At 39.4% G+C, this 26,466-nt stretch overlaps 1 protein-coding gene across 4 annotated transcripts in view; it reads left to right on the top strand.

Annotated features, from left to right (window-relative positions):
• The window catches only part of KALRN (kalirin RhoGEF kinase), a gene marked incomplete at its 5' end in the record, with an annotated part of 529,922 nt that overhangs the window by 187,056 nt on the left and 316,400 nt on the right, over positions 1 to 26,466 (top strand). For all 4 annotated transcript variants that reach the window (XM_082483615.1, XM_082483616.1, XM_082483614.1 and 1 more), the window contains 2 exons: positions 18,669 to 18,861; positions 23,184 to 23,696. In XM_082483615.1, coding sequence (XP_082339741.1) covers positions 18,669 to 18,861; positions 23,184 to 23,696 — 706 coding nt within the window. The remainder of the gene's footprint in view (positions 1 to 18,668; positions 18,862 to 23,183; positions 23,697 to 26,466) is intronic.

The following is a 26,466-nucleotide window of genomic DNA, read 5'->3' as shown; positions in this document are numbered from 1 at the left end:
TGATGCTCTTATAGTATGGAAAGTATGGGCTGGGACTGGCAAAATTTGTCTCAGAGGTTGGGATGCTCAATTCCCTGCTGTTTGTAAAGGGAATTGGTATCCAAGTTTGGTAGGCAGTTGTAAATCTCATCAATGGTTTCTTCTCATTTTCCACAAGGTGCTTCTAACCAAGTCAGTCTGTGGTATTTTATGTTTTCCTTCTGGATCCTGGCGCTGCCGCAGAGTTCCCTGTGGATCCTGTAACGCTGTGTGCAGCAAAACATAATTGTAACTATGTGATGTGGGGCTGTTGGGCTACTTAGATTAAGAAAAAAAAAAAAAAGAGAGAGCGAGCGAAATAACTTGACACAAAATAAAATAATAAGTAAGAAAAATAGTTCTCGAATCTCTCCTTCCCCCCCAAGAATAGGCAGAAAAGTGTAAATCAAACATGCTTTTGGCTCGGCAGGTATTGTCTGGTCTGCAACGTGCGCCACAGGGTACTTTTCTACTATTAACAAGGGAGCATTGGTTTCCCTGCCTGTGTACAGAGGGCTTTATTTTATGTCTAATTTAAAGAGAAACCTAAGTCTGGGGAATTTTCCAGCGATGTAATATTTTAGAAAGTTCCTTTGTGGTATGTTACCGAAAAGCCAAAGCACCGAACCAGCCTTCCCTTGTCCTGCAACTGCATTTAGGGAAATATCCTGCACCTCTTCCACATACCCCCACTACAGTGCAAACAAGAGAAAGTAGGAACCTGCTGTAGGCTCAATGCAATATTTACAAGGGACATCTTTGCTGAATGGTCCCTTTGGTTAAAATCATTAAATAGAAATTTTAGTAGAGCATTGGCTTTGTAGAATAATTGCATCTCTCTTGAAAAATTGTAACAGCAGCAGCGGTTCATCTCAGCCAAATTCAGGCTACTTTCATATGCCTTTCCTGTGCACTGCTCAAGTGCGTATGTGATGTTCATGTCATGTACCTCCCCTCTATCACCCTGATTCCCATGGGAATACAAGAAGAATTGGCAATCTCTAATATCTATGCAGTGATATTAGCACTTACTCTTTACTCAAAGGGTGAGTTAAGTTTGATTGTTAATTTATTTATTTGAGCATCTGGCAAGCCAGATGCTTCTGCTATTGATGTTGTCATTGAGGATCAAATAAATATTACTTTTTGAAATTTAGTTTGAAAGAATTACTCATTAAAAACCTTTGCATGGTAAAATTCAGCCCTTCTCCCTCAGCCCTAAACCAGGGTCCAGCATCCAAGCAGTTATTGAATGTATGCATTTAAGGAATGCAAATAATAAGGATACCAACACAGCATTAATATGGAGATGGGTGGGATCCTTAGCAGGAACTTTATGGCATTTTAAAATGCTCATTGTACTGTACGTGGGGCTGTGATACTTTGGAACTCCAGGGAGAGATTTCAAATTTTCTTTGCACGTTAACGTTCTGCAAAGCATGGTAAAAGGCTTTGGTGATCCTCAGGGACGATCAGCAACATACTTCGTTTCAGGTCAAGAATGAATGCTATGTTCTGAAGTGCCGTTGCATGGTATTAAGCAGGTCCGTGGGCAAACATCACATCCCACTAAGAATAAAAGATTTTTCCCTTAGAGAACTCCAAATGAGCTTCCTGTACATGTTTCATCTACTGTGCACTTACACTTTGTATGTCACATGAAAAAGGCAGACCATCAGTAATCGTGGATGGACACTTTTGTATCCCATGTTTTCAAATATTCATTAAATTATATTAGTATAAACTATACCTCTAAAATAGTTTCCTACCATTCCTCTTTATTTGCATGTTAATTTAATGCTAGTGAAAGATTAGCTGCAAGAAAGGTAGGCTTAATGGTACTGATTACTAGTCGTTCTTGGCAAAGTACCAAGGCTAGGATGATTTAATAGGTCTCTTTTATCTCAATCTTCTGTGATGCAGCAGTTGACTACCCTAAAGGCCAAAGACCTCTGCTAATGCAGCAATGCAATTTTTTCCTTCCGTTGTTTTTCTAATGTGAGTCAGTCCTAATTGGAGACTAAAATTGTTTTTCAGTAGCCTTAGCGGCTCTGCTTAGACCGCCAACTAAGGACTATGTTTATTAGCAGCTCTGCTTGTGTCTTTTGTGATCTTTGTAGGTGGTAATCAGATGGGAGCCTCACGTTTAATTTAGGCCACCCATTTAAGTCACATTTGCCCTCAAGTAGGTGCCATACTGGAACATCGGGGAAGACACACAGTCAGAACTTCCCGAATTCTATTTCTGGACTCAACATTGAATTCTCTTCTCTCTTGGTTTAGCTGTATAACCTGAATTTACAAGTCCATACAGAGGACACTTCACAAAGGTTTGGGAAACCAAATTAGCTGATATTTTTACATCCTGAAGATAGAAAACCCTAAGTGGTTTTATTATAGTTATGCTGCATGAGGTGGAAATACAGGTCCCTTTAATAGTAGGCACTGATTAGACCTCTCATCTCTGGGAAGCAGGGTCTTTAAAGTTGCATTTCTCAATACTGTCTTGGGAGCACTGCGTAAGAAATTGGCTGTGTACTGTGTCACCTCCTGACCTTAGAAAAAGCACTTGATAAAAGCATCTCATCACAAACGTACCATTTTACCATGCAGGAAGTCCAGGGAGTAGAAGAAGAATTTACAAAAGAACTGTAATTCCGAATCAGAATCTAAATAAAAAGCAGGTACCTGACAAGCTAATGGGTGATCTTATGCATAGGAAGAATGGCTGGAAATGTTGCCTTGCTAATAAACTGTTAGTCTAAGAATTAATCGAGTAAGCAATACGTTCTTTTTCTTTAAGACCGCTTTTTCGCCCATTCACAAGACAGGATTGAACTCTTAAAATGCTGATTAATCACATCCAATTTTGTGGTTATGTCCCCTTATTTCTCCATTCTTCTGTTTCTACAACATTTATAATTTAGTTCAGAAACTGCATCTGGAGAAGCAAACATCTCTGGGTTCACAGATTAATTTAGATTTTGCTTCCCACTGGAGATTTGTGGGTAGGACCTGCGATTCCATTCCAAAATCTAATTGAAAAGCAGGTACATAGGAAAGTAGCGGACAATCTTACCCATAGGAAGAATGTCTGGAAGCTCTGCTTTGTTAATGAACTGTTAGACTAGGAATCAAATACACCAGCAACATGTGCGGGTTTTTTAGCGTTTCTTTCTTCTCCGTTCACAAGGCAGAACTCAACTATTATATCATTCCACACTTACCAGGCTTACTGGAAATCTCAGTTTCTCCTTAATTTCCAGAACAGCCACCCCAATGATTTTGCAGTGTCAGGTGCTATATGGTAGGTGACAGGAAAATAGGATCAGCTAAAAAGGTTTCCTGGGATTTTCATTTAGGAATGAATTCTGTAGGACACTTCATCTCTGTAGTTTTATGGACTGTTAAATTTCATCTGTGGTATATTAGCATCAGCAGCACTTTTCTGGTGACTTGTTGGGCACTACTAATTATATGAATAAGGCATACATTTTTATTAGATAAAATCAACTCAGTACCTTTGAGAAAGAGGCCACCTGAGGATTCACCTGCTCTAACTTTGACACTAGGTTTAGAAATATTTGCCTTAGTGAATAAGATGCTAATTGTCCTCGTGTTAAAATATATATCTCGTACATTCCTAGTGGCACTTGGAAAATTAAAGCAGACATGTTTGAATAAGGTACAGAAAGTGGAGCAATAGAAATCTCCATTTCTGGGCTTTTAAAATTGGTGACAAGTCAGTATTTCCAGAAGCTGAAGTCCATCTTGCCCATACTGTGCTCAGTTTGCCCACTTACAGGTAATTGACTTATTATTGTTTTTACAAATGAAAACACATTTTTGCCTTCTTTGTGGGAGGACACGAATGCACAGAAGAACTTTAACTGTGTTCATGCTGCCTTGAAAAGATGCCAAAAGTCAGATGTGTAATTAGGGATTCTGTTAAAAGTCTAATTCCTGCACCTGTGAACATTTTTTGGCACATAGCCTTTTAAGTCCTTGCTTTTCTTCTCATGTTTCTCATTTTCTTGGCCAAGAATTAAGTTCCTTTTCAAAGGAAATTGTCAAAGATCTTCTGGGGTATATTTTGTTCTTTGTCTAAGTCCAACAGAAAAAGGCAGTTCCCTCTGCTTTTGTTGTTGAGTGAAATACTCTAAAACGTAATATTAAATCCTGTTTTATTTAACACTTGATTACTCATGGCAACACTCTTTAAGATCCTTCAGGGTGATAGATGATACAACAGGTTATGACAGTATTCTTATAATGTAGGTTTGTTCTCCCAGTGCTGAAAGTAACGTACAGGGCATGGTTTGCATCACATAGATTCAAATATTGGTCAAGTTCTAACAAAGCTAATTTTAACTTAATTTAACTTAATTTAACTTAAATTTTTTAACTATTTTAGTTAGATGAGGCAGAGAAAAGAGCAAAGAGGACGTTATCACCAGATGATATGGCAGGATTTTTTGGGGTGGATTTTAAAGTAGTTGTAAACAAATTAAAGTATCAGGTAATTTTACAAGTGGATCTGGACTGATTTATCAAACCATTAGTTCTTCCTACCTTTGATAAGTACCTCCTATGAAAATCACAGGATTCATCAGTTGGTTCTTGCAGGCTACACATGACTTCATCAGAATATGAACATACTGGAAATATATGTATATCCGCTCTACAAACAGAATCAAGCAAGAAATGTATCTCAAAATAACAGACTAGAGAGGAACTGGCTCAGCAGCCATTCACTGAGCCTAGGACTTTTCCACAACTCTCTTACATCTTATGACACACCGAAGATATATATTCATTATGGAAATTGCTGGATTCATCAAGGTGGAAATATGCATTCGCCATATCTACTCTTAGTCACAAATGAAAGGAGGATATCAATACTTTTTTAGGCTAACACATTAGTTTACTAAAATAAAATTGCAAATTCATGCAAAAGGTCAACCAGAGCAGTAAAAGCCCTGCTTGGCCTGCAGGCTTCTACTTCCCAGGTCCTGTACTAATTTTTGGTTAAGTACTGTGATCCTCCTCCAGCAAAGCAGTCAAGGGCACGCGTAAGTCCATCCAAATCCAGCAAGTATAAACATGTGCTTCATGCAGCATCTTAATTGCTTAATCAAACTCCCTATATTGTGAGGCACAGGCATACAAACAGGAACCAGATGGAAGATATTTTTAGCAGATAGTCCATCGGGTTAAAGAAGCGTGGTCATTGAACATTGCCGTCCTTTTGAAACCCAGTATCAGGATATGACTGCATCCATGCAGCATCCCTACAATGGGACAATTCAGGCAGCAACCACAGTCATAAACTCAGACTTACTCTGCCTTATTTTCTGATATTGACAACCTGTGTGAACTTGCTTGCTGGACATAAACACATGTTGTTCATGATTTTCACTGGCCCAGGTTGCCCAGAGAGGTTGTTGAGGCCCCATCCCTGGAGGTGTTCAAGGCCAGGCTGGACATGGTCCTGGGCAACCTGGTCTAGTGGGAGGTGTCCCTGCCTATGGCAGGGGGGTTGGAACTCGATGATCTTCAAGGTCCTTTCCAGCCTAAACCATTCTATGATTCTATGATTCTATGATTTTAGGAAAGCTTATATCAAAGGGGGTTGAAACAGTTATTCAAGTTTAGAATCAGTAATTGCAGAAAATGCAGGAATAGTCAGTTCTTTTTAGAGTCATTAGTTTTGTGGGTGATTTTAGCATTGAAGTCCTATGAATTGGTATAGTGCCATTGTCATAAGAGACCAGTACATTATTATTATTATTATTATTATTATTATTATTATTATTATTATTATTATTGTTATTATTATTTTCACGTGATAGGAAAAAGTCTATTTGAGCTATGTTTTGTATGCTGTTTGTAAAGCATGTCATAGCAACAGAGATTTTAATCTGTTTTCCTTAGTTTTATATCATAAAGCACTTAAAATTATATATTAGGTTAGTGCTCCTGTGGGTTCTATATCAAATCCAAAATAATTGTGGTTTTGCAATCTTATCTTATAGGCTTCTGGTACTAGTTGTCTGGTTGTGCTGTGATCAATGCTATTACTCCACGCATTAAAAAAGGAACAAAATCCTTGATTTTAATTAGAGGCTTATATATTTGGCCAGGTATTTGCCTGGTCCTAAATAGCAGCCTGAATTGTACAGCACTGTCATCAAAATGAATAATTCAGAGCATTGACAATTTATCAGCAGGTTTGGTGGCAAAATTAACAGCAGTGAAATAGTTAAGAATCCTGGTATTTAGGCAGTCAGAATCAGCTTTTTAGTTAACACCCCAATAAGACGGAGGGTGCAAGTTCACTGTTCTCCTAGTCTCATTGTTTCTTTCCACTGGCTGCGGACTCAGCAAGACAAATGTGCATTAGTTTATATTGTCAAGGCTATCTTTGCAAGCAGATGGGCTGGAAATCTAATTAAAAAACCCAAAAGCTTTGATTCTGGCAAAAAATAGCAAAATCTGTGGGACGACCCTAAATCCTCTGAATTAAATGGATGTTCTATGTCAATGCATTTCTATTGTCCCACTTTATAAATAAAATATGAAGGGCTCTACTTTCACATAGACCCATAAAAGTGCTCACTTATGAGTTTAATAAAGCACGCATATTCAGTACAATTAGATAAGCATATGTATAGAGCAATAAATGCTCCCTATATAAAATCAGCACACGTGTAACAGAGAATATAGCCCAGCGTAGATAAATAAGCACATGCTTAGATTATTAAGTGATCTCTTAAGCTTTTGTGAATTAACCGTGAAGCGGCTGTGACTATTTGCAATTTGTAATTCTCCTGCAATTATGTATCCTACCCGTGTTTGAAAACATGGTAAACATAATACATCCATTGGAAGAATGCATTAGCCTCAATAAAGAAAAGCACTGTAACACTGATTTTACAGATAGAAAAAAAATGGAGGTAGAGTTGAGATATAACACAGAAACAAGAAAGAGGCTTGCCTGACTCAGTCTTATCCCCTGGACTGCATTGGTCCAGCCACATTTTAAAAAATGAATAAATTGGGAAGCTATAATTGAAAGGAAGGCACTTACAGTTGTTTGTGGTAGATCAGTATCAGGGATTATACATAGCAGTCTTCTCTTACACGGGGTGATGTGTCCAATGTGAGCACCGGCTAGAGGTTTGCAGGGTGACTGTGAAATGCTTTCTGTTGTTTCTCAACGGTTGTTTCCTGGGGGGGTGATGATGGTGGTTCATCTTGCTGCCGAAACCTGCCACATTAGGCCCATTTCTATGCAGGATCTTATAGTGCATTAGTTTAACTCACAGGCAGGAAACCCTTTAGTCTGGTGGAGTAGATGTGGCCTGTGACATATCTTTGATCTGTCTCTTCCAGACTAAATGAGCCACTCAATATTTGGACAAATATCCTTAGGTGTTGCGCTCCATGAATCTGCTCTGTGATTTTTATTACCACGGGCTGGCTGGCACCTACAGAAAATTCTAAGAAGTTTCGGACTCCTGTTGTTCCTATCAGGGCAGACATTAATTTGTCGATATAATTTTCAGGTCTGGCAGCAGGAAAAGCACCGCCTGGGGTCTGCAGTTCCTGATATGAATAGGATGGTGCACGTTCACACGTGGCACTTGTAGGTGGACTTGCCAGTGAAGCGTTATTGTGGTTTTGATAAAGAAGCAGTATAGCTAATAGGGGAAAGGGAGTAGGCAGTTGAAACCAGGCAATTACTTTTTGGAGCATTTATCTGAACCTGCTTTACTTGCTGAAACAGTTGTTCTGGGTTTTTCCAATTAGTGGTGATTGATGGGAAGAGGTACTGATGGAGAACTGATATTATTAGTGGTCACGATGGGAATTCAGGTTCATAAGGGAAGCAAGCTTAAAACTGTGTCGGCATGACACTAATGTGTGAGTTGCCGTCAGGGTGGGAAAGTGCCTTTGCACGATGGACTGGAAAGCTGAGGGGACCGCACACTGGAATCCAAGAAGCTCAGTCTCCTACAAAGGTGAGAGCATCTGAGACTGGAGAAAAACCTTAAGTGCTCTTGGGAAGACAGGTAGAATGTTAGCTCAGAGACTCAGTCGAGGTCTGCATGGTTATTGGCAATTTTTTGTTCCATTATTTGAGTGTGGATTCATCTTTGCTCTCCAGAAGCTTTCTGGATCCAATTTTCTCAGTCAGGGTGTCAATGGTATCTTTTGGGTCTTCTATTCCTTTTGAAATACCGAGTTACCGACATGTTTGTGCTCAGTCAGCATCAGTGATTTTGATCTATCACACATTTATGTCTCCATACAAATAATAAGGGATACCTCACATCAAGTAGCTTCATTGGTCAGGCTTAGTCCGCCTTGCCTGGCAGAGTAAGAGAGAGTGGCCGTGCTCGGAAACAGAGTCAGAAAAATCAGATGTGAACTAGACGTTTTGAAGCTGGATTGTGAACAGCACATCAGTATCCACTGGCTCTTAAGGACTCGGTAGAAAGGACTTTTTCTCCTCTCAATGCCATCACAGTAGTTATTTGAAAGAATGAGTAAAGTCTGCCGTGTAAAGGAATACACAAAAGTTGGTTTTGCAAGTGTATATGTTGATTCTGTAGCTTCAGAGCAAGCCCTTCTGGATGTAATGCCACAGGCAGTCCTTCACCCAGCCTGGCACGGCAGGAAGTATCTATCTGATAAGTGAACTATTTTGGGTAAATCGTTGTGCCTACCGAGACACGCTTTGTTTCTATTATGGGTGGAGCTCAAAAAAAAAAAAAAGTATTACCGATTTATTAGTCACGGTCAGTCCCCATCGTCCAACCTGGGGAAAATGAGGGCATCAGCTTTTAAAACATACACTCCTGAAGAGAACTCAAATTCTCATGTAGTGTCTTAGCAAAACAGACTCATTGCAGGGACTACAGAGTGTTTCTGGGGTGTAGTACTCAACCTTTCCTCCTAACAGATGCACTTGACTCCAGTGAGTGCCCTTAAATAAAACAAGTGTGTGGACTCTGACCAGAATCTTGTAAGCCTCAAAGAATGGTTATATCACTTCTGCTTAGGAGCTAAAAAGTGCAAAGCAAATCTCATGCTGAACTCTGCACTGCAAATTGGCAGAAGCTAAGTTACTTTTTTGTGGAAGAATCTGCTATTTTGAAGTGCAGATTTTTAAATGAGGAAAAATCCAGAAACATCAGAAATTTCTCAGCAAATATACCTCTAAAATATTATGTTGATCAAAATTAAAAAAATGGTATATTAAAAAAAGGTCTGATAAAATTCAAAGGTTTTTTTTTTTTTTTTATGTTGCCTGATCAAAAAAAGGAACAAACAAAAAAAGACATTTCATCTGAAAAGGCCTGAAGAGAGTATTTTGCTGTAACAGTAACACAGTAACAGTATTACTGTTTTAAATTCAGTAAAGACTTTCACAAGAACCTGCACTCATCATGAAACATTTTGAATTAATGTGTAATTTCTCACCTTCTCAGTTCCTTATTTTAATTGCAACTCTTCTGTACATGGATGTACATTGCTCTCCTGTACTGCCAGGAATGGCATATGAGAACTGATGAATGCTTACTGCAAGAAATGTCAATACTACTTAGAAGAAGTGATTTTAGCATCTTTGAAGAGTATTTTTTCCTATCTGCATCTACGAGCCCACTTGAGCCCTGGATCAAATGTGCTCGTCCCAGAGTGGTTATACCTGCTTACATCAGGACTGAATTTGGCATGGTGTCTGCATCTGGACATATATTGGGTTTCACCAAGTGCTGCTGTCTATTGTCTAAACCTACATTAATCATTCTTTGCATGAGCTGAACATGTTTGCAGGCTTATTTATGCTATAAAAGGTCTTTCTACTACGGGTAACTCTGCCTCCCATAACACATTTCAATGAAAGGTATGTATTTGCAATCTGGAGACTTTCCACTCTGGGGTGACCGTGTTTTACTATGAGGATTGGAATTCCTGGAGCTGTTCACCATGCTCCATTCACTCACTTTTTAAGTCACTGATGCCTTGAACTGATAAATCAGGATCCCGCGTCGAAGAGTCCCAAGAGGCATTGCCCAGATGAAAATCTGGCAGCGTTGACCACAGACTAAACTTTATAGCGACTGCATATGAAATGGACTTCATGGTCTCCTTGCTTGAACTACAAAAAATGCTTAAAGTGCAAGCAAAAAGACATATTTCTTTTTTAATTCTTACTAGTTTGGCTGTGCTAAGCACAACCAGGTGTATTTATTTCTCACCTGGAATCCAACGGATTTGAATCTCCAAACATATTCTCAATAGCCTCTGCTCATCCAAACCTTTTCAAGAATGGTGTGTTTATATTTCAACACAACTCTAATATTTATTTTTTCCAGCAAATGTCAATAACATATAATTTTCATTTAGTAAAGCGGTTTTGTTTTGTTTGTGCTAAATCATCTCAAATACAAGACTTTAAATGCTCAAGAGATAGTTGAATGGTACTTACTGTTCAAATAATTCGTTGTTGTAGTAACAAATCTTTAAATGTAGCCCTGCTTCAACAAAAACAAAGCCCTGATTAATTTCATATTTATCTCAGCAGCTGTTTCAAGGAAGACCTGCCAGATATTGATCCAAATATAGTAGACATGCAACAACAAAAGGAGAAGAGGGTAAATGGGTTTATATGAAGGCATCATTTACCAGCAGAAACTTAATAGGAATGTGAAAAATTATAATATTCGTCCTTCAGATTTGGCTTTAACAGCTGCAATCATGCATTCTTGGACACAGCTGTGTTTCATATCTTTGCTATTTGAATGAAGACAGGAAGCTTCTCAAATAGTGTTTATTTGCTCAATTAAACAGGAGGATGAATGCCTGCAGAGCTCTGGGTCCCAGTTCTGGTCCAAGGTGTAATGATGTAGATCAGGATTTTCACCTGGGTAGAAGACAGCCCAACGCAAGCCTGCTGAATCCTAACAAAGATACTGTCTGGGACCTGCACCTCTCACAACAACTCTCAGGACCTCACAGGATCATGGTTACATATTGGGAAAAGGTTTTGTTACACCTAGCTGGTGTCTGAGTTCTTCCTAGGTTACATCATTTTAGAGCGGAATTGCTTTGACTTCAGAGCCATTTTTCTTAGAGTTAAAATTTAATACCAAACTTAGTTGCTTGAGAATAGCAGAAGCACCCGTTCTGGCACCAGTTAGCTTCTGCCAAAAATATTTGGATTTTTTTCTGTCTTTCTGTTCCCTCCTGTTGACGTGGGGCCAGAGGCGGGGGTTGAATGTGGACATTGTGCAGCCCACGCATTTGCATTCCTGTGCCATTTGCAATCACACCTCATGTCCCCTAAGAGCAGTGGCTGGAAAGCAGAGACAGGAGATTTGTCTCTGAGCAGACCTCACTGGCTCCAAGTCTTTTTACAACACGTCACTGAAATTTCTCTAGATCACTGCTTTATGTCCAGCTCCAGCCAGCGTGAAACTGGCTTAGATTTCTTTCTTTCTCTTTTTAAAAAAGAAAAGTGAGAATGAGTGATTCCTTTTCAGCACTGAAAGAGAAGAAACAAATTTAGGTCAGAGTAAGGAAGAACGGATCAGTTGGAAATTGAGGCTGCATGATTGTTTCTCCTCTAATTACAAAAAAAGCATTGTGAAACCAAGTTAGAAAACATAAGAAGGAAAATTTAAGATAAAGTCTGTCTACCTACAGTCTTTTAGGTAGCTGAAATTCCCTGGTGGGAACTTTCTGTGAATTATTATTCCAAAGTAATGGTGCTCTTGGATGTGCATCACTAACTGCCTCCGTTGGTCACTGATACACCAGCACATGAGGGAGATTTGAGGATTAGCAGTCACATGTGTCCTGGGATCTTTGAGAAGACCAACTGCTCCATCATGCCAAACAGCTGCAGTCACTAGGGGATGTGGGTGACAACTCAGATTGACAGTGTAGTTCAGGAACATAAATGGTAATTAGGATAATGAGCAAGGTACGTTTTGCTGAGAAGTATTAAATGGAGTAAGATATTTTAATAAATAATGCTGACAATACTTACAAATTGACATGCTTGACAGAAAATAAAAATGCTTGACAAACAGGTCTATTAGGAAGGACTTTATCTGGTCCTCTAAATGTATTGGAAAGTATATAACAAATATGGACTATTTCTATTGACGAGATGATCTTCGGGCTCGACATGGTAGTGTAGAGTCAAAGTACGAAATTCAGTAAGTGATGCTGATTATAAACCTCCCCATCTAGCTTCATTTTCAAGCTGAGTAAACAAACCGCAGACAAGATGAATAAAAAAATGCAATAGATAAAAAGTATGAACATCTAAATTATTGAAGTGATCCTTGGTACATTTTGGTATGGAAACTAGGCAGGGGAGTTACTTTGTCCTCCATATGATATGAGGCCTTTGGGATAACAGTCTGTGCTTGGAGGCTTATACAAACCCATTTTTCTCCTTTTCCTCTCCCTTTTCCACCCTCAGTTTGTGAATCAATTGGCTGACTACAGCCACATTTGTTAAAGGAATGGTGAGCTCAAAAATAATTGAGTTCCTGCAGATTTTGTGCTTACAAATTGATACTTGTAGAGCTACTTGTTATGCTGAGAGTGTCTCCTGACAAGGTTACACTGACCCTTCTTAAAGGAGATCATGCTCTCACTGTTAACAAATATTTTGAATGGGATGCCATACATGTCAGATCTGTGCTTTTACTGGTCCAACAGGCATGCTGGATGTGCTTCTCTGTCATTAACTCATGACTGCAAAATGGGAATGGAGATATTATGTTATTTCAGCTAATCAAGTGCTGAAGCTTCTAAATGCCAGAAGCTTTGGCCAAACCGTAAGGATGAAAAATACACATAATCAATGATAGGTATTTGAAAGATTAATCAGAAAGCATGAAGTCCTTAAATTCATTTGTTACCCAGCAAGCCAGATCTTGCCAAAGAAAATACAATTTAGAGTGTGCCTGAATTAAAGAGGAAATTTGAGAAAATAACCTTATGAAAGTACCCTAGAAACCAAAATAGAGGCATTTATTTTGACAAAATTATCACATCTGCTTCTGAGTTTCAATTTTAGGCTTTTTTTTTTTTTTTAATCCAGATTGTAAGTATTGTTTTCAGAAATATTGCAGGGTATTTTTATTAAACTTAGAAGCTGGTCTTTGTCGTTGCTTAAAAGCGGTGTAGCAACTGAAATGACATATCAACTATCAAATATTTTGTGCTCACCGTTGCAAATCTAGTCCAGATGAGCACAGTCAAAAGGCTGATGGATTGTCCAAATACCTTGATCTGAGTGTTTTCTCCAGTTTCTGGTCAAATATCAATACCGGAAAAAATTAAGCACCACAATCAACATTAATTGCCATCCTAAAATGATTACTTGTGCATAATAGATATGTGGATTGATGCAGTGTCTTGGGAGCCAGGGGTAAGGCATGTCTTGCTCAGACAGTGTGGAGGAAGCTTGATTGCTACTGATGCTTTTCCCGATCAATTGCTAAGCTGAGAAGGGTTTGAGTTGTTGCTTTTAAACAATAAATTTAATAAGCATGGCTAGACCATTCAAAAGGAACTTAGGGTCATTTCCTCAATACACGTTGAGGTAACTGAAGAAAAACGACTGACTGTCAAAGATGACAAATGTTCACAGATTGCTCTGACTCACCAGAGTTTATGGGTGCTTCATTATGTCTACACAAGGCCAACTTTTTTAGTACCCTATCACTAGTTAAGTAGGAAGTATTTGGATGTTGCAACTTAAATGTTGGCCCTTTTTTTTTTTTTTTTAACTAAATTACCTATGGGATGTCCCCACAGTTATGTAAGCCTTTTGTACTTTCACATACGTGTTCAGTTGTGTTTTTGCAGACTGTTACTACTCATTATTTTTAATTCTTTGGATTTGCATCTATAGTTTCCTGAAGGGTAATTTTTTGGCATTCATTCTAGACAGCTGACGACTGCATTATGAGTATAGGTACTTGGAGACCTCCACCAAGGCAGGCTCCTTAGACAAACACAGCATGGCAGATGGTCCCTGTCCTGAAGAGCTTACAATCTAAATAATTTTCTTATCTCCTTCTCCTTTCTCTGAGATATTAGTATCTGATGAGTATCCAGCTGCCTGCTTGTATAGCCTAAGTGCTCTCAAAGGCAGCCCTCTCCACACCTCCACAACTGAAAGTAGAAATAACGAGCGGACAGCTTTCTGGCTTGCAACTTTTTAAACACTGTTAAATAATAGGTTTTGACAAGCAGGTTTAGAAATCAGGTGCTAATTCTGTGCAAAGAGTCAGAGAAGGGCCTGTGGAATTATCACTCTGCCGAGGAGATCAAATTCTGTAGATGAGACTACAGACTCACAGGTCTTATTACAGGTTAGTACCATTCATCTCATTAAAGAAAAAATTGCAAGCAGAGCCGCTTCTGCAAGACTGTGAGCAAGGTTCTTGAAACAGACTTAAATTCGCTCAAAATGTGAAATACCATCCATATGTACAGTATCTGCACTATATTTGAAAAGGGGCTACCCATCTTTTCACTTGTTTTATTTCATACAGGAACTTACATGTGACCAATCAAAGGGACACCTTACTGCAGCCTTTCAGTACTTAAAGGGGGCCGACAGGAAAGATGGGGACAGACTTTTTAGTGGGGCCTGTTAGGATAGGACAAGGGGTAATGGTTTTAAACTAAAAGAGGGTAGATTTAGACTAGAGATAAGGAAGAAATTTTTTACAATGGCAGTGGTGAAGCACTGGCCCAGGTTGCCCAGAGAGGTGGTAGATGCCCCATCCCTGGAAACATTCAAGGTCAGGTTGGACGGGGCTCTGAGCAACCTCATCTAGTGGAAGATGTCCCTGCTTATTGCAGGGGGAGGTTGGACTAGATGACCTCTAAAGGTGCCTTCCAACCCAAACTGTTCTATGATTCTATGATTCAACTAGGGAAATTAAGAGCATTGTATTGAGTTTTGTATTATTAGTGAAATAGTTGTTACTTGTTGTGTTTTGGACCTAAGAAATCTACGAATATTCTTCTCCTTCTTTTCTTCCTTCTCCATCCCTGCATCCTAGCAGTTTCATACTTGAAAATGTAATAAGCTTGTTGAAAATTTGGTCTAGTTACAAGGGGTTTGGATGGTGCTGGTAGGGAATGACTGCCTATTGCGTCTTCCAGGATAAGAATCAGGAACCATCCTGACCCCTAGTTGTGGCCTGAAGTCCCAGCCTGTCCCTCAGGGTCGGTGACTGTTCTCCTGTGCCCACCAGAAAGGGCTGGGTAATCGTTACCCTTTCTTCTTCCACTGAAAACATACCATGAAGTCTCAAACCCCCTGAAAGTAGGGATTTAGTGTGTTGTGGGGTGTTTTTCACACGTGTGCTTAGGCATGGTATGCTGATGGGAATGGGTGGCAGTACCGTCTGCTCCTTCCGCTGCTTCTCTGCACCTCCAAGGTCCAGGAAGGCTATAAAACTTCAGTATACAGAGGATCTATCCCAGAGTTACATCTCTTGGTTCCCTATCTGGAATATCTATCTACAGGCTGAACTTCCAGTCACGGTGGTATGTAATCATGGCTGTTAACATGGTATCACATTGCCTACGCTCTAAAGTTGGGCACAGGGTCAAATCGGGGGGCTGTTTGGGTCTAAGACTTTAGTTCAGGTTCATAAATGGAACACTTTGGTCCCTCAGGATATTCCTGTTACACTTACTGGAACAGCTTTTTCTGTTGTTCATCAGTAAGTATTAAATTAAGTTATTGTTTTAGATCAGATCTGGTAAGTTGTCAGGTTGGCAGCAGCCATGGGGAGCTTGAATGAAGTTAATATTGGTTATGCCTTGCTGTGGTTGTGGGGAAGGGTTTTTAATTATTTATTTATACAAGAAAAGATAGATTGTACTTACCTGTTCCTATGTCTGCTGTTGGGGCTCTCTGTGTGCCCAGGTGGCTCCTGGATCTCTGTCAAGTGTTTGAAGAAAAATCAATCCTTAGAAAAGTCGGTTCAGCGTAACAGGGATTGGTGACTTGGCAGAAGTTACTGAAGACTCCATAAAGCTTTGCAATAAGAAAAAAAAAAACAAACCAAAACACAAACCCCCTTCTATTCATCCCTTTCTGATTTGATTCTTTGTCTCAGCTCTCATTCCAAAGGGCAAGAGGCAGTAGCACCACCAACAAAGCTTCTTTTACAGTCTTTTTTGGCATTAGTTATGGAAGGATCAGATGTCTGACCTTTCAGCAGTAGGTAAAAGGAGAATAAAAAGATCTATATATGTGACAGTGTTTGGAAGTGCCTGGTCTCCTTAGTTTTTCTTTGCACTGACTGTTGTATGCAGTGTGCTCTGGAGGTGCCAATAATGTTAAGGCAGAGGACCAGCCTTGTTGGCTTTGACTGCTCCTTCCTGGCAATATGTTGAGACAGTACAAGTTAGTGAACTCTATTAACATGGCAAAATCCTCTTTGTCGTGGGGTGGTCCATCTGTGCACAAATCTGGTAAGGTCACCAAGGACTTTTATTTTTAAGTTACATACGTTTATCCAGTGTGCCTCCTATGAAGGATACCGCTGGCCTTATTCCAGCCCTGAAACCTAGTTGTAAGCTTTACAGAGTTGTTTTCAATGAGATATGTAGGTTGTATCTCATTACCAGAAAGAATGCTTTAAGGATTTAGAGTGATATAGTGAAAATCATCCTGCGTGTTTGTGCACTGAGTGTATACGTGTGGAGGCTAAACAGAGTCTTACAATTTCTTCATTATAACCATACTTAAAATCTGTCATCAGCATAAGATTCAAGATTCATTCCAGTGATATCAAAACTTGCTAGTTTAAACTGCCTTACATACGCCTTTCGCGAAGGTATGTAGTGATAAGACAAAGGGTAATGGCTTCAAACTGGAAGAGAGTAGATTTAGATTAGATATCAGGAAGAAAGTTTTCATGCTGAGGGTGGTGAAATACGGGAACAGGTTGTCCAGAGAAGTAGTAGATGCCCCATTCCTGAAGGTGTTCAAGGCCAGGCCGGATGGGGCTTTGAGAAATCTGGTGTAGTGGGAGGTGTCCCTGCCCATGGCAGGGGGGTTGGAACTTCCCTGGAAGGCATCTTTAAGGTCCCTTCAAACCTATATCATTCTATGATTCTATGTCTACAGTATTGATCCTTTTTATGTTGATGGCCAGTATGCAGAAAGGTCAGGGGCTATATTCATGTATTAAAGAGGATGTCTTGTTCTGTACCTCACAGTTATGTTCATTATAGAAAATACGTTCGTGTTTCTCTTGTTTCTCAACTGTTCTTTCTGTTTTCATCTTCCTTTCTTCTACACTTCCTTTCTTCCAGCAGCTTCTCATTCTGTGGAGAAGGCTGTGAACTCCATTCCACCTTAAAAAAATATATATATATATATATATATTAGATCAGCAAGTACACCATTCTGACATTTTTAGTGCAATGAATTTTACTCATTACCATACCTATAATATTACTGGGGATGGGGAATTTCACATTTTATGTAAGTGCTTGAGGCCTAAAGCAGACACCAGAGCTCTCAGGCTTCAACGCCATGCATGGCAGATATGTCAGCTCATCAGTCAGAGGAGTAGACATGTCCCAGATCACATCAAATCACAGAATCACAGAATGGTCAGGGTTGGAAGGGACCTCTGGAGATCATCTAGTCTAACCCCCCTGCCAGAGCAGGGTCACCTACAGCAGGTAAAATGTTTGGAGATCCTGCAGATGGAGGATGACGCTTTTGAGTCATACACCTTTTTCTGAGGAGCAATACCATGTCCCTGGAAAAACTATGCTGAAAGCTGCCTGGATTTGACTTGAATCAACATGTTCTTTTATTCTTTCTCTTCACTTCTGATAAACAAGGGAAGGCATGTTTGCCAGCTGATGCTGTGGTGCTCTCAGTCCCCGTGCATTGCCAACAACCAAGCCAGATATCCGTCTTGAACTTTGGAGAAGGGAGGAGCGCGGGCTGGCAGAAAAGTATGACTGCAGACTTAAAAAGATCATGCAACATTTGGAAGATCAATCAGGAGGGAAAAGGGACGAAATTTTAACAGTGCACAGGCTGAGCCACAAGGACCTTCCTTTCAGGGAATGATTGCCAGGCACTTTTCTGGAAATGACACTTTTTAAAAAGCCCTTAAAGGGGCCTCTAAAAATGAAGGCACCTGAATTGATGAGTTGCCAGCAATGTTAAGGCACAGGACCCTGCCTGTGGGCTTTGGTTGTGGGTTGAATTCAACACGTTGAAAGCAGAATCTGTTGTATGTACACGTATATAGAGTCTATGCAGATATATTTGATTCTGTTTTCAATTGTGTGAAAGTATGTATTCAGTGAAAACTTCAATGACGTGTATTTGGGAAATTAGAGATTAAACTGTAATGTATACATTTGAGTATTCATGTAAATTAGACTATGGTAAAACTCACCTAGCCTTTCATATAGACTTTCTGTTATACTATTTTTGCCTTTTATTTTGCAGTATATGATTCCTTGCTTTGCTCTGAAGCACTGAGTGATAGCAATAAAAGTTAAGTCTCAGTGTGACTGTCCAAAATATTAATTATCTTGATATACTTTTATTCCTACAGCGAAGATGTTTGTAAACGAGGATTCACTGTTATTATCGATATGCGGGGATCCAAATGGGATTTGATCAAGCCTCTCCTAAAGACCCTTCAAGAAGCCTTTCCTGCCGAAATTCATGTTGCCCTGATTATAAAACCTGATAATTTCTGGCAGAAGCAGAAAACAAACTTTGGCAGTTCCAAGTTCATCTTTGAGGTGAGAACCACTGGAGGGATGTATGGTAAAGCATTATCTCTGATAAGAAGTTTTCTTTAGGGGGAAAATAAAGTCCCAAGCCCTGTGAGAGAAAAAAAAGACATGTGAGGACTGGTAGACAGTCCAGCCCACGCTTTGCAGGAGTGGGCTTATGCTCTGGCATCAGGTTGCCTTCTGAGCACACTGGTGGAATGGGATGCATGTTTCATCTCAGAGGTTCACGTACATAGTTTACTTCGGTGAGGGTTTTTTTGTGGTATTTACTTTTGATGGTGTTGCATTCAGTCTTTCTTTTGTTTCTTTTAGAAAAAAAAAAACACCAAATCAGTCAATATACTAAAGACAAAGTTCTATAGATGCTAATATATGGGTTTGTTAGTTGACCTCTACCCAAATTCAGGTAGTGGCTTCTTTTTATAAAAGACATTTGTACTAAATTTATCTATATATTGTCACCTCTTTAATTTAATTGAGATTTACAGTTCAGGGGTAACATTAACAACTAGCGTTAATGATAAGGTGCCTCAGGCAGGTTCTTTGAGAAGTAACCAATATACAACAACTGCATAATTAAAGACAATTTTACTAACTTTGTCATTGGTGAAGACAAACCAGTTGTGTTCTCTTAGTGCACTTTGGTGCAAAGGCTCAGGTGCCTGAAGTGCTCATACATCAATCATGCCCAGCCATAAGTTAGTCATGCGTTGTTTGTTTGTTTGTTTTTTTTCACTTTGCTAAGAAACAATTCTATTGTTGGCTGTCTTACTTACCAAGCCATTAATTTCAGAGAGATACTCAGATTTTGCACGTCTGGAAATCAGAAGAGAATTTGGCTATAGTTCTTAATGTTGACTGCAATGGAAGACTATATTTAAGTATACATTTAAGATCTGTTTAAGTCAGTGTGATATAAATATGTCCTTATTTTCAACCTTCTCTTAAAAGCACCCTTGAATTGCAATAGGCAACTAGATTGCCATTAAGCATTAACAAACTTTTACATTATTATCACAATTTAAGTATTTGTACATTTTTTCCCTCTGTCTCACAAACCCCAGTGAACTCATAAATTTTGCTTTGTTTAAGTGTCACCAATGTAAAAAGCCACCTTCCTTGGCTACCTATGAGGACTCAGACATCAAAATAACTTCCACTTGCTATTCCCTATGTGCCTTTGAAAGCAAGGCTGCCTTCACTGTAGGTTTATGACACCTCCAGAGATTCCTTACACTTACTGAAATCACCACTCCTGGCAGAAGTGGCTGCCATCGCAGTGCAATGAGATTGGCAATGCTGCCTGTGGGGAATGACAGGGATCAGGCTGGTGGGGAGGAGAAAGGAGATGTGTAGGTATAGAAGAATGTGGAGCAGAAGGATACTTGTGCAGAGACTAGTAATAGAATAGCTTTGGGGGATGGGGAGCTTCTGTTTGAAATATATATGGACACTAACGGGCAATCCCATAGTAGCCCAAGAAAACACAGCTTATGCGTGTATATCCAACACTGAATTTCAATCCTCCAGTGCTTTAGTAAACAAAAGCGATGTCTTCCTAAGGCTTCAAAACTTAGAAGTAAAGTAACAGAGATCAAATTTCTATTTTGGGGATGTTTGGTTTTAAAATGAATTAATACTTCTGGAGGCTTGACTTATTTTTTTTATTGTGTGGAGTTGGTATGATGATAGTGAAGAGTAAACTGCTGTCAAGCTATTCTTCATAGTCACAGCTCTGGGTTTGTATTGTGTTAAAAGCTCTGGACTCATTTGCTGTACATGCTGGCACACATTAAGGGTATTTTCATTTTGTGTGTGTGCCTTTGAGCCTTAGTCTGTTTGCCTGGCTGTTTACATGGGTGTCTGTAATGATTCACAAATTTTTTGACCGGAGGAGGAGAATCAGTGCTTTTGCTGCCTATTGGACCACCTGCAGACACTCAGAGTCCTTCAATTCTATGATTTTAAAAAGATTTCTTAAGCTGTGGTCCACTGTACAGTAGACCTCCTGCAACATACACACCACAATCCAGGAACTTCTGTTTTAAAGGATTCTTGTGGCTGCTGCAGCTTATAAGTAGGCTCAGGCTCTGGGGCAGCTCATGCTCTCTCATAAAAAGAATGGTGAATATCAAAGAAGCATCGCAGATCAATATGACTCACATTTATTTGATTTATGTGGGGCAGCATGCAGGTACCCTCTCTGCACTGAACCATCATGGTGATTTCCCACAGCTGTGATCAAACACGAGGTCCTTGGCAGAAACAGACTGCAGTGGAAGGCAATCGAAATTTCTGTTGAATTACCCAATCTACAAACTCAGCGTTAACCAGTGTCAGTTTTAAGGCCAGATTCTGCTTTTGAGCTTAATGGAAGCATTATGCATGTGCCAGGGCAGTGTATGACCCTTAGTGGAGGCTAATGATCTGGATTTTCTGTTGTGAGACTCTGGCAGAATGGTTCTGTGTCACAGTCCAGAGAGTGAAACATGCCCACAGATGATCACACAAAGAAAAGAGAGGAAAAAAAAGGGGTTGGTTGACGTATGTGGACTCCAAAGCTTCCTGTCACTTTGAGGAATGGACCAGGCAGCTTAGTTAGCATTAATTCAGAGGTACCTTCAAGATTATTTTCTTTCTTCTGATGAAAGGGTTTAAATGTGGGCAGTGCTTTTTAAAGTGATTTCTAAAAGAAAGACGGATCATACCAGGGAGACAGTTACTTTGTCTTATCACCTACCTGCCTAACTAAGGTTGTTTTCAGGAGTGTTTCAAGAACTCCTTAAAGAAACAAATCTGAATAAAGAAATTTGCTGTAGAATTCATGAAATGAAAAGCCTTTCTGCTATATCATCATGTCAAATTCTCTTCCTGATAAGAGCAGTGCTTGCATTAGCTTGACACACTGCAGGGGAAATGCCCAGGTATTAGCCATGAAGAGAAGTCTTTTCTTGACAGGCAGTTAAACTCTAAATTGAATTATCTTCAAGGGGTCAGTGTCCAGGTCAAGAGGTTTAGAAATTTGAAATCCCTCTGAAGCTACATACTTACCTTCCCATTGCTTGTTGGCTTTTTCTTCTGTCCTCCCCCTTCCCTAAAGCAAGGAACATTGCAAGAAAGTTTTAAAATAATCTTTCTGCTGAGCCTAAGTTCAATACAATTCCAATTTTAATACATTGCAGAATGCCTGATATTTTTAGATGGATGCAGATTGGAAGAAAAGCCTATTATTAAGTTTAGACCAATGAGCAGCCTGCTATTTTTGACATAATTCAGGATAATGGACAGGACTTGAGGTATTTTTCTTTGTAGATGACTTTTACAAGATTGCTGTGATTATTGGGTACCTCCAATTCTGAAGAGCGCAAACTCTGACATTCTTTAGAGGCCTGATCTTTAAGGGATAGATGTGCAGTCACTGATGAGCATCACAAACCTTTAATGGCTGCCACCAACTTGGTTGTTAACATGATGGCCCTGAAAATCTCTAGTAACACACGAAACACTATGCTCACGTTTCAGAAGAAAAATAAATGTCTAAAAGAAATGGGAACAGCTATCAGTTGTTGCGTCCTTAAACTGTATTCCGCTTTCCAGGCACCCAGTGCATTTCTCTATCGCTGATTATTGAGTCTGAATGAATTAAAATCATCTCTCATTGATTGTGTATGATTCATGAGCAATACTTTCTATTACCAATAAATTCTAATTGTTAATACTCCAATGCCATTTCACTTTTGCATTGATTTGGCTTAATTGCATTAGAAATTACTAACATGAAAGAGATCTGCCTGTGGCAAAAGCCAACTGGAATAATCTGGAAGAAGAAACCAGCGTATTCTCTGTTTTGGCAGGTCACAATACCTGCTTCAGTTCATATGCCTAAAACTTCTGCTGCTGTAGAGCCACTAGCTTGTGTGTAACATGAGTAGCAGAATCCCTGTAATACCATATATCTGTTTAGTGAACAATAATGTCCAGATGTCCAACAGCTGCAGTGAGAAGTCTTCAGTGTCCAACTGGGTTAAAGTTACCTATGGCAGAAGCATAATTATTATTTGGTTTTGATAGTCAGACCAGCTGAAAAAGGTAGACATTATTCTAGCAAATGTCATTTCTTTTTATAAATAAAGAAATCAGTGCCATTAATAGAAAATTTTCAATCCCATTAATTCATCAAAATCAAACATAGTCCTCAGCATCTTTTACAATGTTCCTTCAATTATGTATTGATGAGGAAAATAATCCCTTCATGCTATTTATGGACTGCACTGTTATTTCTGATTAGACAGTCACTGATTCAAATGCTGTCCTTTTCCCTTCCTTAGACAAGTATGGTATCTGTTGAAGGCCTGGCAAAACTCGTAGATCCCTCTCAACTGACGGATGAGTTTGAAGGATCCTTGGATTACAACCACGAAGAATGGATAGAGTTGCGCGTCTCCCTGGAAGAGTTTTTCAACAGTGCCATCCATTTATTATCAAGGCTGGAGGATCTCCAGGAAATGTTGGCTAGGAAGGAGTTTCCAGTTGATGTTGAGGGCTCAAGGAGGCTGATTGATGAGCACACGCAGCTTAAGAAAAAAGTGATTAAAGCTCCTGTGGAAGAACTGGATCGTGAGGGTCAGAGGTTATTACAATGCATAAGATGCAGTGATGGCTTTTCTGGTAGGAACTGCATCCCTGGAAGTGCAGATTTTCAAAGTCTTGTGCCAAAGATCACCAGCCTTTTAGACAAGCTGCATTCTACCCGGCAACACTTGCATCAGATGTGGCATGTCCGCAAGCTGAAACTGGACCAGTGCTTTCAACTCCGGCTTTTTGAGCAAGATGCTGAGAAGGTAGGGAATAATCTGTTCCTTTCATATTTTAACCAAGACTTTATTGCAAGGACACTGTGCCCATTTTTTCTATAATTAGCAACGTGAGCTATTCATCACAGGTGTAAATCTCATGTTGCCAGCAGATGTACTTTATGTGACTTGTAAACTGAATTCACTGAACTAATTGTTGGATGTAGCAGACATAACGATATCCAAGAATAACTCGTCTGTGTCACTTTTGATGAAAGTTAATCTGCTTTTTTTTGTGTCACAATGGGTACATTTGGTAGACTTTAGCACGAGAACCAGGCTTTTTTTTAGTTTCTTTTACTAAGTTTATGAATATATTTATCTACATGTCACAGCACCTAAAGAAGAATGATTTTAGGGTTTGATTCACTATGATTAGTGTTTGCACTTCTTGCAAGTCTATGGGAAGTTTGTAGTTTAAATCCTCTACTTGTTATCTCAAACAACATTTTCAGTTTCCCTTTCCTAGGAAATCACAACAGGATTTGCAACTGGTAAAATCTTTAATAATGGCTTTAGTAATGGCCAAGGACATGGCCACTTAGTTCCCACAGCATGAGATCTGAGACTGTGTTTAGGTTAAATATATAAACAGACCAAGAGAAAGTATTCTGAAATGACAGCAGCATGCAAAACTCCGTGTGGCTGTTTTGCATTAAAAAGCACATAAGGATGGCATTTGAATTCATACTGGATGCTGAGTCAGTGGCCAAGATTCCTGTTCACCAGCACAAGACCTTATTTGAGAAATATTTAACAGCCAATTATTCCATAGAGATTGCATTGCAACTTCATATTTCTTAGACATCTGTAATGTAGCGTATCAAGCCTGAAAAGCACATAGGGTGTCTCGAAATGAAATACGGTGTACAAAAGTATTTAGAGCAGCAGAAGCACAGGTAAGTACCATGGCTTCAGGAAGCTGTAGTTTCACATGTGTGCAGTACCGCTGCAGAGCTACATCCTCATTCCCTGCCTCTTCAGAAGATACTCATTCAGGAACCTGTAGTAGGTAGGGAAGCCCCCAGCAAGCAAAGCATAGCAGCTTGTCATGTTTGTTTAAAAGGCTGGCTAAAAAACCAGCCAGAGCGTCCTAACCACATCTCATATATAATACCACCTAAAAAATTCAGTAATACACAATAAAGCAGGCTTCATACTACTTCTAGTCTGCTCTTTGCCTCTGGAAGCATATGCAGGTACTGATTTCAGTGAATTTATTTTAGAAAACTGTGTCGTGCTAGAGTTTTGGCAGTCTCACTTTCTTAATGCAGAAGTGCTTGACATCTTGTTAGGTGGTTTCGTGAGAAGTCTTTGGTGCACATTTAAAATTCTAGGCCACAGAAGTAGGATATTCTCAGTGGAAGGTACTGAGCTCTCAGACTCATGTTTATCTAGTCTGTATATCCATCAAAAGCACCAATCTCTGAATCTTCTCCACTTAATGTACGATCCAGTTGTTTCACTAATGTGTCTGCCTGGACCCAGGAGGAATAGCAAAAGAAATGCAGACCTGATCTGCAGGGGGATCTCACTGAGGATGATTTTTTTTAATCAGCTGCAAATTAATATTATTTTTAAAACATCAGGGAGAAGCACATTGCTGAAACAAATATAATCTTCGTTAGTACAGAGCAAGACACAAGACATTGGTTTTCAATGCATGTACTAAGTATCTCTAAGGGACGCTAGGACTGAAAAGGCTCCATCATTGTATAATCAACCCTCCTCTTGGGAAAACCTTGAATTCAGATGAGTCCCTCTAAAATGAGAGTAACTGCAGCATCACTCAAGAACGCATAAGAGCAGAGTTTTACTTCCAAATGCTACCATTTCTTCTTCTCCTGCCTTTTTGTTGTTTGTTAGCTGCTATAAGGAGACCACTCACTACAATGGTGGCTGTATTTCTGTCGGTGCTTCGGTTTGGATCTACAGTTTCTTTGGCTTTATTCAGATGACCACTGCTTACTAGCATACTTTTTCATTTTTATTTATGATTATTATTTGCTAATATTATTAGCAAATTATTGTTATTTAGCAAATTATTACTATTATTAATTTTATAAGCTGAAAGGCTCTCAGATCAAGTCAGTGTCTGAGATGTTCTTGTTGCCAAGCTCTGTTCTGTAGTGTTGAAGGAAGTCTCCAATATATTTTTGCTTTCTATCTCCTGAACAGGCATAAAAGGATGGTGCGATACAAGTCTGAGCACTGTGAGAGCTACGTTCTTTACATGTGTTATTCCGAGGTTGTTACGTGTTGAGGTTAATCAGCAGATCAATGAAACTTTTGAGGTCAAGGAAGAAGCAGTGAGAACGTGATTCCTGCCTTTTTAACACTGGCTGTCTTGAGCAATTCCTGATTGACAAAACTGGCATTTTGATCTTCTTGGTATCTCTTATTCATCCACCTCACATTAACTTAACACGCAGTCTTGCTTTGGCTTCTCTGAGTAGCTCTGCTTGCCTTTCCTTGGCTACTACATTCCCCAAAGAACAGAAACGTTTTTGTTGTTTTATACTCTCAAATCATTGTTTTTAATCTTTTCAGTTTGTAAGTCCCTAAAATTCTTCCAAGGAGGGTTGCAGACCCTTTTACTTCACATTTCACACGTGCAGTCTGACATAAAATATTGATGTGCTTATTCTCCTTAGCTGCCTTTTGCAGATCTCTTTGAAGTAGTCTGACCATCTCAGACTGGAAAGTACTTGTCTCATAAAATGTTCAGAGCTAAATCCAGTCTGAGCGCTGTCTCCGC

The sequence above is a fragment of the Vanellus vanellus genome, assembly GCF_965231255.1.
Source record: "Vanellus vanellus genome assembly, chromosome: 5".
NCBI classification, from domain to species: domain Eukaryota; kingdom Metazoa; phylum Chordata; class Aves; order Charadriiformes; family Charadriidae; genus Vanellus; species Vanellus vanellus.
Note: the sequence above shows the minus strand (reverse complement) of the source record. Positions and strands in the feature narration are given on the sequence as shown.